The sequence below is a fragment of the Mytilus californianus genome, unplaced genomic scaffold (genome assembly GCF_021869535.1).
Source record: "Mytilus californianus isolate M0D057914Y unplaced genomic scaffold, xbMytCali1.0.p SCAF_12, whole genome shotgun sequence".
Lineage (NCBI taxonomy): Eukaryota > Metazoa > Mollusca > Bivalvia > Mytilida > Mytilidae > Mytilus > Mytilus californianus.
In genome coordinates, this window is record NW_026262604.1 from 32,620,038 (window position 1) to 32,641,445 (window position 21,408).

At 30.9% G+C, this 21,408-nt stretch overlaps 1 protein-coding gene across 1 annotated transcript in view; it reads left to right on the forward strand.

Annotated features, from left to right (window-relative positions):
• The window catches only part of LOC127721715 (collagen alpha-1(XXVIII) chain-like), a 251,015-nt gene that overhangs the window by 168,646 nt on the left and 60,961 nt on the right, over positions 1–21,408 (forward strand). Inside the window, exons 7-8 of the mRNA XM_052228513.1 lie at positions 19,310–19,363; positions 20,437–20,499. Coding sequence (XP_052084473.1) covers positions 19,310–19,363; positions 20,437–20,499 — 117 coding nt within the window. The remainder of the gene's footprint in view (positions 1–19,309; positions 19,364–20,436; positions 20,500–21,408) is intronic.

The window sequence follows — 21,408 nt, forward strand, 5'->3', positions numbered from 1 at the left end:
AAATGATCTAAAAGAAATAATCCACAATGCTTTTCAATATAAAAATGGTAGCATACTAAATATTTATGATGTAATCAACTGTACTCAAGAAAACAATTGTTTGGATATACAATTGTCGTGCCCATGGCCGGGGCTCAGAGATATGAGTATTGCCATGCCAGATCTTACAACAGCGTATGTGCAATTAGCAATAGCACTAGAAGTCACATTGGTAAATATATTTTTTCTTCTGATATTTCTGCAAAGAGACAACAGAACACCTGTCACCATTCTTATTTCAGTTTTGAATGTATCTGATTCTATAGCTGCAGTCCTTATGACAGTACCAATATATTCCGCCTATCAAATATAAGATTACCGCAAATATGAACATTCACGTTTTTCTTTAGTTTAGAATGTCCAAAATGTCTTCTTTTTTATCTAAGTTTTGATTTTAAGTTTGCTTTCCATGTTACATCAATTCTTTTTACCTTATTATTATGTCTCCAGAAAACTGTAGATCTTCTATTTCAAATGTGGACTAAACAACCTCTACATCTACAGGAGTAGAAATGAAAACCATCATGTGTCCACAAAGAGCTTGTTTGGAGTTATTTGAGTATACAAGTAGCCCGTATATATTGACAGTTTTGTATTCCTCAACAATGTTTGTACGATCAATGTTGTACACTGGCTGAAATTGGTATTTTGAATCCGATTTTGAATCCGATCACGATTAGACTTCATACTTTATTGACCACCGCTTAGCAATTCATCAACTATCTATGATCACCGTGTTCATACTATTACTCTTAAATTCAGCAAATCCCCATAAACTTTAATTAATTGTTTACAGTTGAGTTTCTAAACTGATTAATATTATAACACAATGTTGACTGCTGTACCCCTCGTCTTGACATTTTATCCTATTATGTCTGTTTGTTTTACTCACACATTATTGTCAACATAATGGAATGCTATATGATCATCATTTTATACATAAGGAAATGCTTGTGCCAAGTCAGGAATATTACAATTGTTTTCCATTCATTTGATGTGTTTGAGCTTTGATTTTGCCATTTAATAAGGAGCTTTCTGTTTTTTATTTTCCCGGGAGTTCGGTATTTTTGATATTTTACTTTTTTTCTTTGTGTGAATATTAGCTAGGATTATGAAAATTTGAACTAAGATCAAAGATTTTAGTTTAATTATGATATTTTTGATAGATTGTATTATACTCTTATTTTATAATTTCAATACAATTAGCTTTCAATTTTTTTATTTTATAATTCATGTTATATCATAATAGCTTTTATTTGTAATAAAATTGAGATTGTTGTAAGAAACATTGAAAGCAAAGAATTTCGGAATGTTTTATGGTAACAAAACCACCCATCCGCTATAGTTACATTTATGACCTTAAACCGATATACATAATAAACGATATGACAACATTCCTCAATATGTGATGATAAGATGAACCCTATTGATTGTCATTATGAAATGTCAAAAATACAGTTTGAACAATTACGGCACCCATTCACACTTACATGGCTATATTTAAGGTCATCTTTGGCTTGGTCGAACCATGCACATGTACCAAGTCAGACAATATATACCACGTGTACCAAGACAGACATATGGATTGGAAGACGGGTTTTGGTGCTTATTGTATTTTGGAGAACGCTCCAGTTTTTTTAGTGATCCTGTTTGTACCTTCATTTCATTGATATTTTTATTATCTTATTGCGATAGAAAATACAAAATTGAACATGAAATGAAAATTTCTTTATACATATAGTATGATACAATTTACGGAAATCACCATTATTATGGAAAACGATCGACTTAGTATTTTGAATATGATGTTTGCACGGTGATATTAACATGCTGGTTTCCAAATCACCCAGAGAGCAGTGAGACATCTATATTTCGTTTTCTGTTTTACCATCAAAGCAAATAATTCCATGGAAACATATCAGTCCGTGTGTATGAAGATAATCATTCGGTGCATCGGATCCTTTGTAGTTTATATGTGAGAATGTTTATATAGTTACGACTCTTCCTCTTACAAGTAAAGTCTATCATTAATCTATTTTTTTTTAATTCCTCAAAAGATGTGATAGACGGTGGAAACAGATAACATACTATCCACCAGTGATACCATAAGAATACAGTTGAAAAATTGTAACATGGAATTTCTTTAATAAAACACAACCGACCTTTACTCATGATTTGCACTATGATAACTAATAAAAAAAACCCTCATCTCTTTATAGAATTGTACGAAACAAAGGTACAAAAATGAGGTACTTGATCAACATTATCAGTAATAAAGGGGGGAGGGTGGGTAAGAGGGTTGTTTTGTTCAGTCATTAGTTTTCAATGTTGTCTTTTGAGGACTGTTGTTTGTCTTTTTGTCTTTTTTTTTGCCATGAGATTGTCAGTTGGTTTTCGATTTATGAGTTTGAATATTGCTTTTGTATCTTTCGCTTCCCTATAACACATTTACCGTAGGAAATCAGTAAAATTAACAAAAAAAAAAAAAAGTTATGACTATACAGGCTGCTTTGTAGGAAAATTGGCTCACAATGATATGTACTATACAAATAAGAAGATGTTGTATGATTGTCAATGAGGCAACTCTCCTCCTGAGACAAAATAACGTAAAGCGTTAGCAATTTATAGTCACCGTAAGACCTTTAACATTGAGCAACACCAATACTTCTATAAAAACAATAATACTGAGGAGATGTTGCATGATTGCCAATGAGACAATTATCCACCAGAGTAAAAATGGCAGTAAGCATTTATAGACCATCGTTAGGCCTTCAGAAATGAAGAAACTTATACAATACAGTCGGTTAAAAAAGGTCCCGAAATGAAAAACGTGATACAATTCAAATGAAAAAATTAACGGCCTTATTTATAACAGACATTTTACGAAAATAATATATGAACCAATGACAACCATTGTACTACATGCTCCTGTCTTGGAACAGGCATATACAGAATTGGGTTGGGTTAAACTAGTTTGTTACAGGTACATCTCTACATACATGCCATAGATGTATCTTTCCAGATCAGGAGAACATTTTTGTTTATTAGATTTCTTTATGAGGAACGAAGGTCAGATAAAAAATTGACAACTGTTGTTAATAAATTTACAAGACATTTACATATAAGCATCGATATACATTTATCTGTCTTGTAAATGAAAACAACAGCTGATAAACCATGTCAGTCCGAAGACAACATTCCACTTTAGAAAAAGTAAGACGAGGCTTTTATAAACCTATTTGATACTTGCCTGGTCATACCATAGGTATTTGCATACCATCTGACAAATAGGTTGATTCATACATTTATAAGATAACAAACATAAAAACATTGGAAAAAACTCATCGATTATAACACTGACGAAATGTTTTAGCAAAGCAACACAAAATAACATTTAGACAAAGTACATACGCAAAAATGAACGACAAGAACTCAAAATATAAGATATGAAAAAAAAACTACCTGGATCAGCAAAATAAAACACCTTGTAGGACACTTTGACAGGCAAAGGGAAACATTACAACATCCCTGGTGTATGTTTAAATGACTTATTTGCATGATTAAATTATTACCTGTAGTATGGGATATAATTATAGTAACAATTTGAATAGAGCACTGGTCTTCATTCTTCTGTCCTTTTTTTGCTTTAATCATTGATTTCTGAGCATCAGAACTATAAGTACAAATACAATATATATAGAAATTACTTTCCCCTAAGTCATGGTCTATTCATTTTGAAATTAAGCATAGTTTACATTTCAAATTTTGTGGTTAGATCAGCTAGATTGAAACCACTTATGATGTATGGTTTGCAGTTGTGTTTAGCATTGGCATTTCTTATTTCAACAAACATTATTAGGCCCTTTATCTTCAGTAATGGTTCATCTACTTTGAATATTGAATATGTATTGCTCTTAATTTCAACATTTTCTATATGATTTACAAACAGGCAAAACATATATCTGTGTCATTTTATTTTTTTACTTTTCACATATTCTAGAGACAAAATGGAAACGAAATACTTTTATTTTTTTAAAAAGCAATAACCGACGAGAGCTGGCGAAATCACTGGTAAGCAAAACACAAAACAACCGTCCATCTTGGACTTAAACATAAAGTTATATACTGGTACCAGCGTCCACCAACACGTACCAAGTTAAATGGTCGTTTCCTTAGTGTTTGTTTTTTAAGCTTCAATCATAAACATTTCAATCAACAAAAATGTTTCACTGAACTAAAATTATTAACATGAACTGTGAATAAATTGTAAAAATTTGTTTAGATTTTTACTGAAATTTCACATTATTGAAGGATTGATGATTAAAAGATTTGACTACATCAAAGTTCAAAAGGCAAATCAAATTGCGATACCATCTCCTACTTGAGTGGGGAGATCAAAATGTGTGTAGTGAACGGTTATAATGAAAGAGCATGCCTTCAAATTGGCCAACATTTCAGTAGAAAACGACGACAACTTAGCCTGTATTCTTGGAGAAATTGCATTGGATATGTTTGATTTTAAAGAACAGATATACCCTATTTGAAGGACATACAAAATATAACCATGATAAGTATAAAATGACCTGAACAATTTCAATACTATAAAGTTAGGAATTACATGTGTGTGAAGTTTAGAATTTTGATGTTAAGATTGGTTGAGTATCACTATAATAAGAGCTCGCATTCTGAAATCAGATAGATATATTTGAATGCAGCTTCTCCTGAATAAGCATAAATCAATCTCTAATTTAGGTCAATAATTAAAACAAGCACGATGATAAATGAATGCAATGATTTCTGATTGTTCTTTTTATTATTTATTGTTTTTTTTTCTTTTTAAATCTTATGGCATCTTCATTATGACATACACTTTTTGAAAGATATGCCCAACTGAGTTTTGACCAGGATATTGTGTGGTTTATAGCACATGGAAATGGGATAGTCTTACATCAGTCCATTTAGAGTATACGAAATATTGCCATGAATTTCCTTTCCTTGGAGTTTGGTATTTTTAGCATGCAAGGGCATAACACAATATAAAATACGGAGATTTAGTATGCTTGTCAATGAGATAAATATTTAACGGAGTCCAAATAAATCAGATTTACATTTTGTAAGTAAATACTAGTATAGGTCATACAGGTCATTTATTAAAACCAAAACAAATTTATAAGCCCATATATAACAAATTTTTGTACCTTATCACCCAAATCAAATATAATGAGGGATTTGATTTCAAAAATATTCTAAAAAATCTTTTAACAAAATAAAAGCAACATAATGGAAACTTATTAAAAAAAACAAATTAAAACTCAGGATACGTGAACTGTTAAAAATAGCCAAGGACTTTGAATACCCAGTTATTAGTAAGAAGGGAGATGATAATGAGAACCAAGAATATAAATTAATATGGCTTTACCTGGATTTTTATTCAAACAGCTCTTTAGATAAAACAAGTAATACATGTATGATATTAAATTTTTAAATTTTGTTATTTTAATATTTGACATGCAAGGAATCCATTTTGTTACTAGGATGCCAAAGCTGTTGCTAATGACATGCAAATGGTGTTTGATTTATTTATTTCATATTGACATGATTGATAGCTGACTTCTTGATTGTCAGATTTGGCACTGTCAAATATTTTAATATAAAAAAACACTATTTCTAGTTTGTTCGTTATGGTACCTAAGAACATTTTTTGGTTGCTAGGTAATATTTTCCTGGAAAATATGAGATCAACTGACAACACTCTTATATAACAAACTTAAATAAATAATATATAACTACTCCATATATATAAATTTAAACTTTAGTATTGAATAACATTGTTACAATTTGTTCTTTATCTGTGTTGATAAAGTGCTAGCTATGTTGCTATGGTTACACATTGTTTGGAAAAAAACCGTACCTTTGATGAGATAATGAAAGTAGGACAATTTCTTGTTCCATATTAAGTAACATCAGGTATGTGTTGTTCTAGTAATCGAAAATATTTGAACTTGATTTCTGGCCTTATTTTCATTCTTTGTATATGTCGCACACCAATATTTCTAGAATGAAATAGTATTTTATAAAAAAAGCGATTCTTCAAGAATATTTCATAGTTGAAAAAACTGCAGCACAATAAAAAAATACTGGATTTTATATCAGCAGATATCATCAAAGTGAATTAGGGAAACAAGCTGTGAGTTTAATGTTGACCCTAATTACTTGTTGCTTTGGAAAAATAAATGGCCTTGTTTTCATTGCAACCAGATCTCAATGGTCTGAACAGTTTTTTTTTCATTATAACATGTTATTTAGATTATTTAAGCATGTTTTTTATCAAAATCTGAGATATTCATGTTTTTGGTCACTGCCTGATCATCAGGCAGACTGGCACTTTCGTACTGAATAGTGCATTACCCATTAAACAAGCAAGCGATATGACCTTATCTTCGCCATTCTCTATATATTTACTATTGACAATTATATTTTGATCGTTCTTGTCAAATGAGCAACAAGGGCTGTTACATTTACATGAAAACATATACGAACTTGGCAAACTTTACCCGTTTGTTTTTTAAATTTTATTCAATAATGTACAAATATGAACGTGTTCCACACGACAGGTTTAATTTGTTATAGAAACATTAATTTTGTTCTATACAAAAATGTATAGATTTTAAGAAGTCGTTTTGGTGTATTTACACGTGTTATTGCGTACAAGATATGACAAGTAGGTACACAAACCTTTTTTTTTTATTTAATTCAATAATGTACTAAAACAAACTTGTCCGACACGACAGGTTTTATCTGTTATTCAAACATTAATTTTGTTCTAATCAAAAATGTATAGATTTTAAGAAAGTCTTTTTGGTGTATAACACGTGTTATTGCGTACAAGTTATGTAAAGTAGGTACACAAACCTTATTATTTCTATTTGATTCAATAATATACGAACACAAACTTGTCCGACACGACAGGTTTTATTTGTTATTCAAATATTAATTTTGTTCTCTACAAAAATGTATAGATTTTAAAAGTTCGTTTTGGTATATCACACATGTTATGGCGTACAAGTTATGAAAAGTAGGTACACAAATCTGATGCCATTATTAGTTGTATTGATTTTCAGCAAGATTGTTTTGAAGGAAAAACGAGTCCTTAAAAAATGTAGGTAATAAATTAGTAAGCTGGTCAGTAGTTTTCGTATTTCCTGATATCTGATATTCTTTTCGTTCGGTTTTACAATGTGTAACAATGCTATATTTGATCTTTGTTTAATTTGTTCACAACCTTTATAGAATCGGGCTTATATGGATATTTATATCAAATGCATTGAAGACTATGCTCCCTTCTAGATGCATTTTGGTTATTCTTGTTGTTTGGTTTCTGTCTCATTTATGTATACCAACCACTCCTTTCAGTTATAATGATAAAATTGAAAAGTATTTGGGCTTCAAATGTGTAGTTGGAGGTTCTGAAATAATTGAATTGCTTTTGAATATATATGCTTACAGAAGGTTTGCATCAATTATAAATAAATTTAAATCAAGAAACAAAGCAGACATATCTGTATCTATGGTATCCTTTATTTTAAGTTCAATTTCGATGGGAAAGATACATTCAACATAGTTACCAAACTTTGCACTTTTTAGTGAGAGGACATCATCCATATAGCGGAACTTGAAGTTACTGCATAAATCTATCGTATTTGAATAACGGAAAAAAACCGACAAAAAAGAGGAAATTAGACCCATGGGAATTGTAATTGTTTGTTGAAAAAAAAAGTTAATAATATGTTGAGAATGAATGAATCAATATCTTGATAATGTTGGAGTCAGATTTTCTTTTAAAGTATGACAAACTCATCCTAGATACAGAGCCATCAACTGTGTACACGATACGCTTAATATTAGTAATTTCTATAGCTTACTAAGCGGTATGGAGTTTACTCACTGTTGAAGGCCGTGTAATGACATATTGTAATTTTTTCTGCGCCATTAAGTCATGTTAGTCTCGGTAAGGTGTTTTCTTATTGGCAATCATACCACATCTTCTTATTAGCATATTATAAAATGTATTTCGTACTTAAAATGTATGTTATATTTGCATTATTGTTTAACGTTAAAGCCCCGCTTACGATACTAAAAGGACTTTATGGTTTCTGGTCAGTGCGTCTGAACGTTTCGTCTAAATTTACAGTTTTTTTGTCAAAGTAGTTTACCATAAAGGTGAAGTCACATTTACTATAAACTTTTTAGATATATAGTAGAATTAAGGTGTGTGCAACAAGATGAAATGATACGTAATGACAGATATTTTGATACAACAAATAACCTTCAATAGTGTCAGTCCTATTTCAAAATGCGTCAACAGAGTCAGTTGTTTATTGTTTTAAATGAGCACACTAATTTATACAAGTAATCACATACATTATCATATATAAGAAAAAAATCAAACCTTAGCAAGCGTGGTTGCGTATGTGTTCATCCCCATACATAAGTAGACATATACGGGTATCTTTGACATAAAAATACTGGCCGAACATGACTATTAGATTCGTTGTCTAGAAATGTACTAGTAGATATATATATTTTGAGGATCCGAAAGGACAAATGTAAAAAAAACAAAAAAACAAAAAAAAAAACAACTCAAACGTGAAAAATAGCGGCTTAATTTGTGTACAAAACAATAAACAAAAAACAGATAAATTAAATAGCAAAAAAAGAAAACCACTGAATTACAGGCTCCTGACTTTGGACAAGCACATACATAATGTTGTGGGGTTACACATGTTTGCCTGCGCTTAAACCTCCCCTAGCCTGGAAAGTGGTGTAACAGTACAACATAAGCACAAACTGTCAAAATCAGTTAAAAAGGAATAAACTCATCAGATCGAAACAAAGCACAAACGAAATAAAAAAAAAACACAAAAGACACAACGAATAGATTTGAAAGTACTCGCAGTTAGTTACTGCATTCTTATCTGTTATTGTCATCGTTTCACAAATTTAAGACTGAATTTTAATTGTCTTTGCTGTAAAATTAGTCCGATATGTTTTACATTTGCTGATTGGCTGTTCTCTATAGACTCTTATTAAGATAAACAGCTGTTATTTGTGAGAGAGAAAAGAAAAACAAAAAATGATTATGTTGCTCCAAAATTATTTTTTTTTAATATGTAAACACATAAAATTTAGTTATATTGCATGCACTTACAAAAAAAAACCCACGCAAACTACATACCTTAAATGCTCGTTTAAGTATAACATGCTGTTTTACCCATGAACACATCTTATTGGTTGACAAAATGTCAATTTAAATCGCAGCTGTTATTTGTCAACTTTGTGTTACTTAAAATCGTATAAATAAGTAGAATCAACACAATTGTTAAACCACTGGGTACATTCAAGTCACCTTTTGAAGAGATATTCCAGCGGTCACTTGCAATTGTTTGAAAAATATGAAAGTTTTATTTCTAGCAGTAGTTTGCGCTGTTGTTTTCGCGGATGTACTGGATAATGTGCTAGGATTTAAAGGTAAAAACAATACTATCATGAAAAACACTTTTCAAATAAAAAAGGAAAATAAACTAAAAATATGAGAATATAAAAAACAAAATAAACTTGTAACTCCTACTGAGTTTTTGTATGTTCATGTCAAAGTTAATCTGACAGAAATTGAATCGTATGCTTGCTTATTTTAAAGTCATAGATTGAAATTAAGATCTCAATAACATAAAGTTTACACTAAAGTATTTACCTTTGTTCCTCATGTGCCTTGTGCGTAGTCATAAATTGTTAAAGAATAAAATATTTTCGGCTATGAACATCATTGTTTCTCTTTGTGTAAGCATTGATATTCTAAAAGTATCAAACATCAGATGTAAGAAATCTTTATTTTAATGAATTTAAGTATATTTTCATATAAAGGAACTTGAATTCTGGTTCCATGACTATACTTAACCTTTTGCAAAAAGCTCAATGTTTTATTTCCAACATGGTTAAAAGAAATACGAAGTTACAAACAGAGACTGTCAAAATAAGCTAAAGTACAAACCTGACTAACTATGTAAGATTTAAATCCAGTGGATGTGAACTCATTCTTTTTTTCAAATAGGCAAAACATGGTTTATTTATTGGTCTCAATTACACACATTTTAAATTGATTTGAATAGTTTCGAGGACTCTTAGATCGGTATTTTGAGATGTGTGTCTGCTTCTTGTTGTTCCTTGTGACGATCTGATATCTCAAACCCTTTTCCTTTGTTTACATTTTGTATTTATGTATAAACACTTCACCACCATTTTATATTTAAATAAATGGGTTAGCTCTCATCGATATGTTTTACATCGCCAAATCCTCAATGTAACTCTGGAACTCTTTAATTCAGTGGCTTTCGTCGTTAGGTGTCTGCAATATATTCAATTTTCGTTTATTATTTATTCTAAATCACAATATTGGTTTTCAAGTTGAAAATATTTGACATTTTGTTATGCCAGTATTAGTGCTAGTCTTTGTTGAAGACTGTATGATGGCCTACAGTTGTTAACATCCTTATTGTGTACATGTGGTTTGTTCTCTGATTTAAAATTGTATACATTTCCTTATCTGAATATTTGCATAAGGTACGTAAATTGAACTAAATGAAATGATTGAAGAAAAAGAATATGATAAAATTGTTTTAGATATTGAGATGAAAATGATTTTAAACATACAAATGCAAAACTCAAGTGCCATTGAATTAGATAAGTGTGACGAAGAACATTAACTAAACTGAATGAAATAAATAACGAACATAATGGAGAGTATTTTTTAATGGCGATATGGAAACGATAACGATAGCTTTACAGATATAGAAGAATTAGCTTGTCTTTATGGACTACTGTATCAGTTAACATATTAAGCATCTTATGTCGATATTGACAATTTAAAAAGTTGAACTAGCAGAAACGTGCCAGGTATAGAATTTAGCTGTCAACATCAATTCAATACTAATGCCCAATGTTGTGTTTCATTCTACACATATAGTGACAGGTACGTACTTATATCGATGCTTCATCGTCGATGTCGTAAATATTGATACCATACAGTGTTTTAGACATACATATAACTCAAAATGTTGTATACAATTTTGACTTATTGAGCTATAATTAAAGATCGAAAAAAAATATGCATTTAGCTTTTTACCAGAAATATCACTGATTAAATTCTTTTAAGGTAAGTGAACTGTTGTATGGGAAACACATAAGATCGGCGAACACTTATTCGATTCGTCTATAAATCTTAAGATTTCAAATCCATAGGTTTTTTCTTTAAAACTTATATTTTGTTGATACTGGAATTTTTGGTTTATTTATTTAAAAACTAGTTTGGTCACAGACTAGGCTGGACCTCTCCCTTGCAACATACAAGTATCTCAGATACCTTTGTTGTCTGGCAGAGCCAAATAGATAAAGGACAGGGAACCAGTCTAGGTCACAACTATATTTTTTAAAGTTGTTGGTGAAAACAATACTACAAATGGGGAAAAAAGCGTAATGTCGTCGCGTTGTTATTATAACCTGTAAAGCACCGATTTTTGGCGTTGTTCACCGCCAACTAATTAGCAGGCATCTTTTTCAATTTGTTCACCAAGTAACACTATTTTTAATTTCAAAATCTTAATGTGATATCGATTAGTACAAGAGTCCTTGTCAAAAACGCGTGGTAAATTATTTCATAAAATTTGAAAAATGGTTTGTATACGAAAACCATTTGAAAAATATCCGTTAGATTGAGGCTGCTACTCTAGAAGTTGCTGTCAAATCTGGTATAGATATAAACAAAGTACATTTACATTCAAGTCATATGAAATGAGTTTTTGATGATTAGAATATCAAGGAATTCATTGAACTAATGAGTGCAAATATACCGAAAATAATTCCTCTGTTTAAGTTATATTATTGATAATATAAATGCATAGTCATAATTGGATATTGAACGACGAGAGACAAAAATATCAACAAGAGTGTAATGTTTTTGGGCATTCGGGACACCGTCTAGTAGTAAGATTTCCAGTTATCACTGACTCAAACCAGCTTTGTCAGACGGAAGGTTTTCATGTTAAGTTTGAAAATCAGCAGTCGAGTTAACACACCAATATAATAGAAATAGAAACGAGTAATGTGTGAAAGTAACAATAACCGGACCAAAGTGCAAAACACAGCACAAGGTTACCAGTTGGTCTTAAAAGAAAAGAGAAATCTTGCACTCGAAGGCAAGCTTCAGCTGGCCTCTCAACAATAATACTAGTTCAGCATAATGGACGATAAATTTAACTCCAAAACATACAAAAGAACCACAATTAAAACAACACACAACACCAACAAAGGCTACAGGTTCCTGACTTGGGACAGGCACAAAAATGTGGCGGGGTTCGAAATGTTTTGTTAGATATCAACCCTCTCTTATACATCTAGCCAATGTTAAATAAACAAACACATAGCAATACGCATATTTTTAAAGAAATCAGCGTTCTATGTAAGAATGGGAAACAAAAGAAGCTTAACAAAATGACAACGATCAACATAAACTAAGAACGGACTACTAATAGTTACTGTTGTACTAGCTCCCGACCTACATTAAACTGATCGAACGATAATGTCTTCATCAGATCACCAAACAATCAATGTCTTTCGTAGTATCATATTAATGGTAATCTGTTTTCCAGAAGAAGTAGAACCAAGAAAACAAGAACCACAAGGACCTAAAGGACCACCAGGAATGAAAGGTATTAATCAACATCCGGGTGTGTCAAAAGTAATCTGGTAAAAATGCATCGTATGTGTTTTTTAAAACCCATACTCATAATTCTCATTTTTTGTATCCGTGGCATTTAAAAAAAAATGTTTGAAAGATTGCAAACAACTCATCTTTTTAATTTCTAAAATAACATTTTGAATTTCTGTTCAATTTTAAAAGTCATGTATGTATTTGTTCCTGCATATTGTGAGATGCAAAGAATAAGGTACGATTAAATCATTTTAAGTCATAGAACTTTCAAAAAGTAATATTTTGATATCATAATCATGATGGCATTCCATATTCTCTATCTTAATGTGAGCTTGAACAAATCATTTAAATCTCACCTTTTAAAGAAATATTATAGCAGCAACTTGCAATCATTTGACAGATATGAATGAATCATTTCAAGCAGTAGTTTGCGCTGCTGTACTAGCGGATGTAATTGATAATGTGCTAGGATCTGAACGTAAAAAAACATATTTATCATGAAAAAAAATTTTCAAATAAAAAAGGAAAATAAGCTAAAAAATATAAGAATAAAAAAAAAAATCTTGAAACTCCTACTGAATTTTTGTATGTTCCATTTCACAGTTATATCAACACCTGACAAAAATTGAATCGTATGCATGCTTATTTGAAAGTCATATATTTAAATTTAGATCTCAATAACATGAAGTTTACACTATAGTTTTCAACTTTGTTCCTTGTGCGTAGTTATACATTGTTGAAGAATAAAAATATGTTCGACTATGAAAGTCATTCTTTTTCTTAGTTTAAGCATTGCTATTTCAAAAGTTGCAACCATCAGATGAAAGAAATTTTTATTCAAATGAATTTCAGTATTTTTCATATAAAGGAACTTAAATTTTGGGTTCCAATTTCCATGATTATACTTAACCTTTTGCAAAAATCTCAATGTTTTATTTCAATAGAGCATAAGACAGTTTAGCTTATTCTATATATTGTTTTATATTTCAAACGTACGGCCCCATTTCGACTTTGGGCATACAAGACACCCTCTAGTACAATTTCCAGTCTTCACTGATCCAAACCAGCTGTGTAAGACGGGAGATGTCACTGCGAAGGATTTTCATCATGTTAAGTTTGCAAATCAGCTGTCGAGTTAACACATCGATAGAATAGAAAATGGAAACGGCGAATGTGTGAAAGAAACAACATCCCGACCAAAGTGCAAAAACAGCGCAAGGCCACCAGTGGGCCTTTAAAGAAATGAGAAATCTTGCAAAAAAACAAACACACACCATAACGCACAGTTAAACTCAGTTTTACGGAAATTAGAATTTTTTGTAAGACGAAAGTAATCAAACATTAAAAAAAGACTACTAGCAGTTACTGTCGTGCTAGGTTCTGACCTCAATCAAAATGATTGTACGATTATGTCTTCATCATATCAATAAAAAATCAATGTCTTTCGTAGTATTATATTGATGGCAATCTGTTTTCCAGGAAGACAAGGACCACCAGGACCTAGAGGACAAAGAGGACCTAAAGGAATGCAGGGTATGTATCAATATCCGTGTGCGTCAAAAGCAATCTGGTCAAAATGCATCGTATGTGCTTGCATTAACACATACAAATCATTCGCATTATTTGTATTCGCAACATTTCAAAATTTTTGAAAGATTGCAAACAACTCATCTTTTTCATTTCTTAAATAACATGTATGCATATCTGTTTGATTTTAAAGTCATGTGTATATGTCTTCTTTTATATTGTGAGAAACAACGAATAAGGTACGATTCAAACACTTTAAGTCACAGAACTTTCAAAAAGAAATATCTGTATATCGTAATAATGATGGCCTTTCATATTCTCTATCTTAATGTGTGATTGAACAAATCACATAAAATCTCACCTTTTAAAAAGATATTGCAGCGGCCACTTGCAATTGATCAACAAATATGAATGCATCATTTCAAGCAATAGATTGGACTGCTGTTTTAGCGGATGCACTGAATAAGTTGCTAGGATCTGGATGTTAAAAAGCATTATTATCATGAAAATAACTTTTCCAATAAAAAAGGAAAAAAAGACTAAAAAAATATTAGAATAAAAAAAAAAAAATCTTCTAACTCCTACTGAATTTTTGTATGTTCCATGTCAAAGTTCTGTCAAAATCTGACAGAAATAGAACCGTATGCATGCTTATTTTAAAGTTTTGATTGAAATTAAGATCCCAATGACATAAAGTTTATACTAAAGCATTTACCTTTGTTCCTTGTGCGTAGTTATAAATTGTTAAAGAATAACATATTTTGGCCTGTAAATATCTTTTTTTTTCTTATTGTTAAGCATTGTTATTCTTAAAGTTGCATACATCAGATGTATGTAATCTTTATTTAAATGAATATAGGTATTTTCATCTGAAGGGACTTTAATTTCTGGTTCCAGTTTTTATGACTGTAGTTAATTTTTTGGAAAAATTTCAATAAGTCAATACCTTTATTTCAGAAAAATAAGACACATTTAAGACGGAAATTGACGTCAAAAGTGCAAAAACAACACAAGGCGACCATTTGGTCTTTAAAAAATTGAGATATTTTCCTATAAACAAACAAACTGCAAAACGCACAGTAAAACTCAGTTTTATAGAAATCAGAGTCCTACTTAAGAATGGGAAACGGAAGGAACTGAGGAAAATGACAATTATCAACATAAATTGTTAAAGGAATACTAGCAGTTACTGTCGTGCTAGCTCCAGACTTCAATCAAACTGCTAGAACGATTACGTCTCCGTTATATCACTAAAAAAATCAATGTCTTTCGTAGTATTATATTGCTTGCAATCTGTTTTTTAGGAAATAAAGGACCATCAGGACCTAGAGGACCCAAAGGACCTAATGGAATGCATGGTATGTATCAACATCCGTATGTGTCAAAAGGAATCTGGTAACAATGCATCGTTTGTGCTTGCTTTAACACATACAAATCATTCGCATTGATTGTATTCGCAGCATCTCAAAATCTTTGAAAGATTGCTAACAACTCATCTTTTTAATTGAACATGGAATGCATGGTATGTATCAACATCCGTATGTGTCAAAAGGAATCTGGTAACAATGCATCGTTTGTGCTTGCTTTAACACATACAAATCATTCGCATTGATTGTATTCGCAGCATCTCAAAATCTTTGAAAGATTGCTAACAACTCATCTTTTTAATTTTTTAAATAATGTGTTTGCATATCTGTTCAATTTTATAGTCATGTATATATTTGTTCTTGTATATTGAGAGAAACAAAGAATAAAGTACGATTCAAACACTTTAAGTCACAGAACTTTCAAAAAGAAATATTTTGATATCGTAATAATGATGGCATTCCATATTCTCTATCTTAATGTGTGATTGAACAAATCACATAAATCTCACCTTTTAAAGAGATATTCCAGCGGTCACTTGCAATTTATCAACAAATATGAATGTATCATTTCTAGCAAAAGATTGGGCTGCTGTTTTAGCGGATGAACCGAATAAGTTGCTAAGATCTCGATGTTAAAAAGCATTATTATCATGAAAAAACTTTTTAAATAAAAAAGGAAAATACTAGTAGACTAAAAAATAAAAGAATAAAAAAAAATATATCTTTTAACTCCTACTGAAGTTTTGTATGTTCCATATCAAAGTTATATCAAAATCTGAATGGCACCGTATTCATGCGTATTCTAAAATCATAGATTGAAATAAGGATCTAAATAACATAAAGTTTACACTTAAGTATTTAATTTGTTCCTTGTGCGTAGTTATAAATTGTTGAAGAATAAAAATATGTTCGACTATGAAAATCATTCTTTTTCATAGTGTTAAGCATTATTATTCTAAAAGTTGCAAAGACGAAAGCTTTATTTCAATGAATTTAAGTATTTTTCATCTTAAGAAACTGGAATGTGATTCCAATTTCCATGATTTAACCTTTTGCAAAAGCTCAATGTTTTATTTTAAACATGGTAAACAATAAAACAAAGTAAATACCTTAATTAAAAAAAGAAATCGCTGTCAACAGATGTAATCTTCAATAGAGCATACAACAGTTTTATTTATTCCATGTGTTTGTTTTTTTTTATATTTTAAACGTAAGGCCCCATTTCGACTTTGGGAATTCAACACACCCTTTAGTAAGGTTTCCCGTCATCACTGACTCAATCCAGCTTTGTCAGATGGGAGATGTCACTCCAAAGGACTTTTATGTTAAATTTGCAAATCAACAGTCGAGTTAACACACCAATAGAATAGAAAATGGAAACGGGGAATGTGTAAGAGAAACAGCAATCCGACGAAAGTGCAAAACCTGTACAAGACCACCAGTTGGTATTTAAAGAAGTGAGAAAACTTGCACAAAAAAGACAGCAATACGCACAGTAAAACATAATCTTAAAGAAATCAGAGTCATTTGTAAGAATTGTAAACAAGAGAAAGTAAGCAAAATGACAATCATGAACATAAATTAACAAAGGAATACCAGCAGTTACTGTCGGGCTAGCTCCAGACCTCAATTAAACTAATTGAATGATTACGTCTTCATCAAAAGACCAAAAACAATGTCTTTCGTAGTATTATATTAATGGCAATCTGTTTTCCAGGAGCGAAAGGACCACCAGGACCTAGAGGACCCAAAGGACCCAAAGGAATGCATGGTATGTATCAACATTCGTGTGTGTCAAAAGCAATCTGGTAAAAATGCATCATATGTACCTGCATTAACTCATAGAAATCATTCGCGTTGTTTGTATTCGCAGTATTTCAAAATCTTTGAAAGATTGCAAACAACTCATCTTTTTAATTTCTAAGATAACATGTTTGCATATCAGTTCAATGTTAAAGACATGTATATGTATGTCTTGGATATTGTGTAAAACAAGAATAAGGTACGATTAAAACACTTTAAGTCATAGAACTTTCAAAAAGAAATATTTTGATATCATAACAATGATTGCATTCCATATTCTCAATCTTTAAGTTATGGTTTGAACAAATCACTTAAAATCTCACTTTTAAAGAGATATTCTAGAGGCCACTTGCACTTGTTGGAAAAAAAAATATGTATCAATTCTAGCAGTTTGCGCTACTTTTCTAGCGGAGTACTGGATAATGTGCTAGGATCTGGAGGTAAAAAAAAACATTATTATGATGAAAAACTTTTTGAATAAATAGGAAAAGTAGACTAAAAAATATAACAATAAATTTTTATATGTTCCATGTCACAGTTACATCAAACACTTTGTAAGAAATGGAATTGTATGCATGCTTATCTTAAAGTCAGAGATTGAAGTTAAAATCTCAATAACATAAATTTTACACTAAAGTATTTACTTTTGTCCCTTGCACGTAGTTATAAATTGTTAAAGAATAAGAATATTTTCGACTGTCAACATTGTCCTTCATGTTTAGTGTTTAGCATTGTAATTCTAAAAGTTGTAAACATCAGATATAAATCATCTTTATTTTAATGAACTTAAGTATTTTTCATATAAAGGAACTTGAGGTTTTGGTTCCAATTTCTATGACTATACTTAACGTTTCTGCAAAAAGCTCAATGTTATATTTCCAACAAGGTTAACATCAAAACGAAGTCGATCCCTTAATTTAAAAAAAAAAATATTTTAAAAGAAAATTGCCGTCGACATGTTATCTTCAATAGAGCATAAGACAGTTCATTTTATTCTAAAGGTTTGTTTTATATTTTAAACGTACGGCCAATGAAACGAAATCGATACCTAAATTTAAAAAAAAAAATATATTTAAAAAGAAAATTGCCGTCGACATGTTATCTTCAATAGAGCATAAGACAGTTCAGTTTATTCCAAAGGTTTGTTTTATATTTTAAACGTACGGCCAATGAAACGAAATCGATACCTAAATTTAAAAAAAAAAATATATATTTAAAAAGAAAATTGCCGTCGACATGTTATCTTCAATAGAGCATAAGACAGTTCAGTTTATTCTATAGGTTTGTTTTATATTTTAAACGTACGGCCCATTTCGACTTCGGGCATACAAGACACCTTTTAGTAAGATTTTCTGTCATCATTGACTCAATCGAGCTTTGTCAGACGGGAGATGTCACTCCAAAGGACTTCATGTTAAGTTTGCAAATAAACAGTCGAGTTAACACATCAATAGAATAGAAAATGGAAACGGGGAATGTGTGAAAGAAACAGCAACCCGATCAAACTACAAAAACAACGCAAGGCCACTAGTGGGTATTTAAAGAAGTGAGACAACTTGCAATAAAAAATCACAGGAATACGCACATTAAAACATAGTTTTAAAGAAACCAGAGTCCTATGTAATAATGTGAAACAGAAGAAACTACCCAAAATAGTAATCATCAACATAAAGTAACAAAGGACTACTAGCAGTTCCTGTCTTGCTAGATCCAGACCTCAATTAAACTGATCGAACGATTATGTCTTCATCATATTACCAAACAATAAATGTCTTTCGTAGTAGTATATTGATGGCAATCTGTTTTCCAGGAAATAAAGGACAACCAGGACCTAGAGGACCCAAAGGACTTAAAGGAATGCATGGTATGTATCAACATCCGTGTGTGTCAAAAGCAATCTGGTAAAAATGCATCGAAAGTGCTTGTTTTAGCTCATTCAAATCATTCTCATTGTCTGTATTCGCAGCATTTTAAAATCTATGAAAGATTGCAAACAACTCATCTTTTTAATTTCTTAAATAACATGTTTGCATATCAATTCAATGTTAAAGCCATGTATATATGTCTTGGATATTGTGAGAAACAAAAATATTTTCGACTATGAAAATCTTTCTTTTCTTAGTGTTAAACATTATTGTTTTTAAATTTGCAAACATCAGATATAAAAAATCTTTAGATAAATGAATTTGATTTTTTTTCATATAAGGAATTTGAATTTTTGTTTCAAATTGCTATGACTATACTTAACCTTTTGTAAAAAGCTCAATGTTTCATTTCCAACATGGTAAACAAAACAAAGTCAATACCATAATAAAAAAAAGTATTTAAGAAGAAAATTGCCGTCAAAACGTGAAATCGTCAATTGAGCATTAGACAATGTAGTTTATTCTATAGGCTTGATTTATATTTCTAACGTACGGCCCCTTTTGACTTTGGGCATTCAAGATAACCTTTAGTAAGATTTCCAGTCATCTTTGACTCACACAAGCTCTGGAAGATGAGATATGTCATTTCAAAGAATTTGCATGATAACTTTGCAAATCAGCAGTCGAGTTAACACATCAATAGAAGAGAAAATGAAAACGGGTAATGTGTGAGAAAAACATTAAATCGATTAAAGTGCAAAAACAGCACAAGGCCACCAGTGGGTTCTCCAAGAAGTAGGAAATCTTGCAATAAAGATACATACAGCTATACGCACAGAAAAACTCAGTTTTAATGAAATCAGAGTCCTATGTAACATGTGTAAGAATAAGAAACAGGAGAAACTAAGCAAAATGACAATCATAAACATAAATTAACAAAGGACTTCAAGCAGTTACTGTCGTGCTAGCTCCTGACCTCAACTAAACTGATCGTACGGTTTATATCGTCTTCAATTGACCAAAATAATCAATGTCTTTCGTAGTATTATATAGATGGAAATCTGTTTTCCAGGAAGACAAGGACCACCAGGACCTAGAGGACCTAGAGGACCACTAGGATATAAAGGAATGAATGGTATGTATCAACATCCGTGTGTGTCTAAAGCAATCTGGTAAAAATGCATCGCATGTCCTTGTGAGAAACAAAGAATAGGGTACGACTAAAACACTTTAAGTCAGAAAACTTTCAAAAAGAAACATTTTGATATCATAACAATGATGGCATTACATATTTACTGTATTAATGTAAGAGATTGAACAAATCTTTTACAATCTCACTTTTAAAAAGAAATTATAGTGGCCACTTGCAATTGTTTGACAAAAAAAAATGTCTCATTTCTAGCAGTAGTTTGTGATCTTGTCCTAGCGAATGTAATGGATTATGTGCTAGGATTTGAAGGTGAAAAAAAAACTTATTATCATGAAGAAAACTTTTCGCATATAAAAGAAAAATAAACTAAAAAGAATAAGAATAAACAAATTAACCTTGTAACTCCCACAGTTATATCAACACCTGACAGATATGGAACCGTATGCAGGCTTATCAAAAAGTCATAGATTGATATTAAGATCTCAATGACATAAAGTTTACTCTTAAGTATTTACCTTTGTTCCTTGTGCGTAGTTATCAATGGTTAAAGAATAAAAAATATGTTCGACTATAAAAAAAACATTCTTTTTCTTAGTGTTAAGCGTTGCTATTTTAAAAGATGCAGACATCAGATGACACAAATCTTTATTTGAATGAATTTAAGTATTTATTTCATACAAAGGAACTTGAATTTCTGGTTCCGATTTCCATGACTTTACTTAACCTTTTGCAAAAAGCTTAATGTTTTATTTCAAACATGGTTAACATTAAAACGAAGTCAATGCCCTAATTAAAAAAAAAATGATTAACAAGGAAATTGCCGTTAACACATATAATCTCCAATAGAGCATAAGACAGCTTAGTTCATTTTTATAGGTATTTTGTTTTATATTT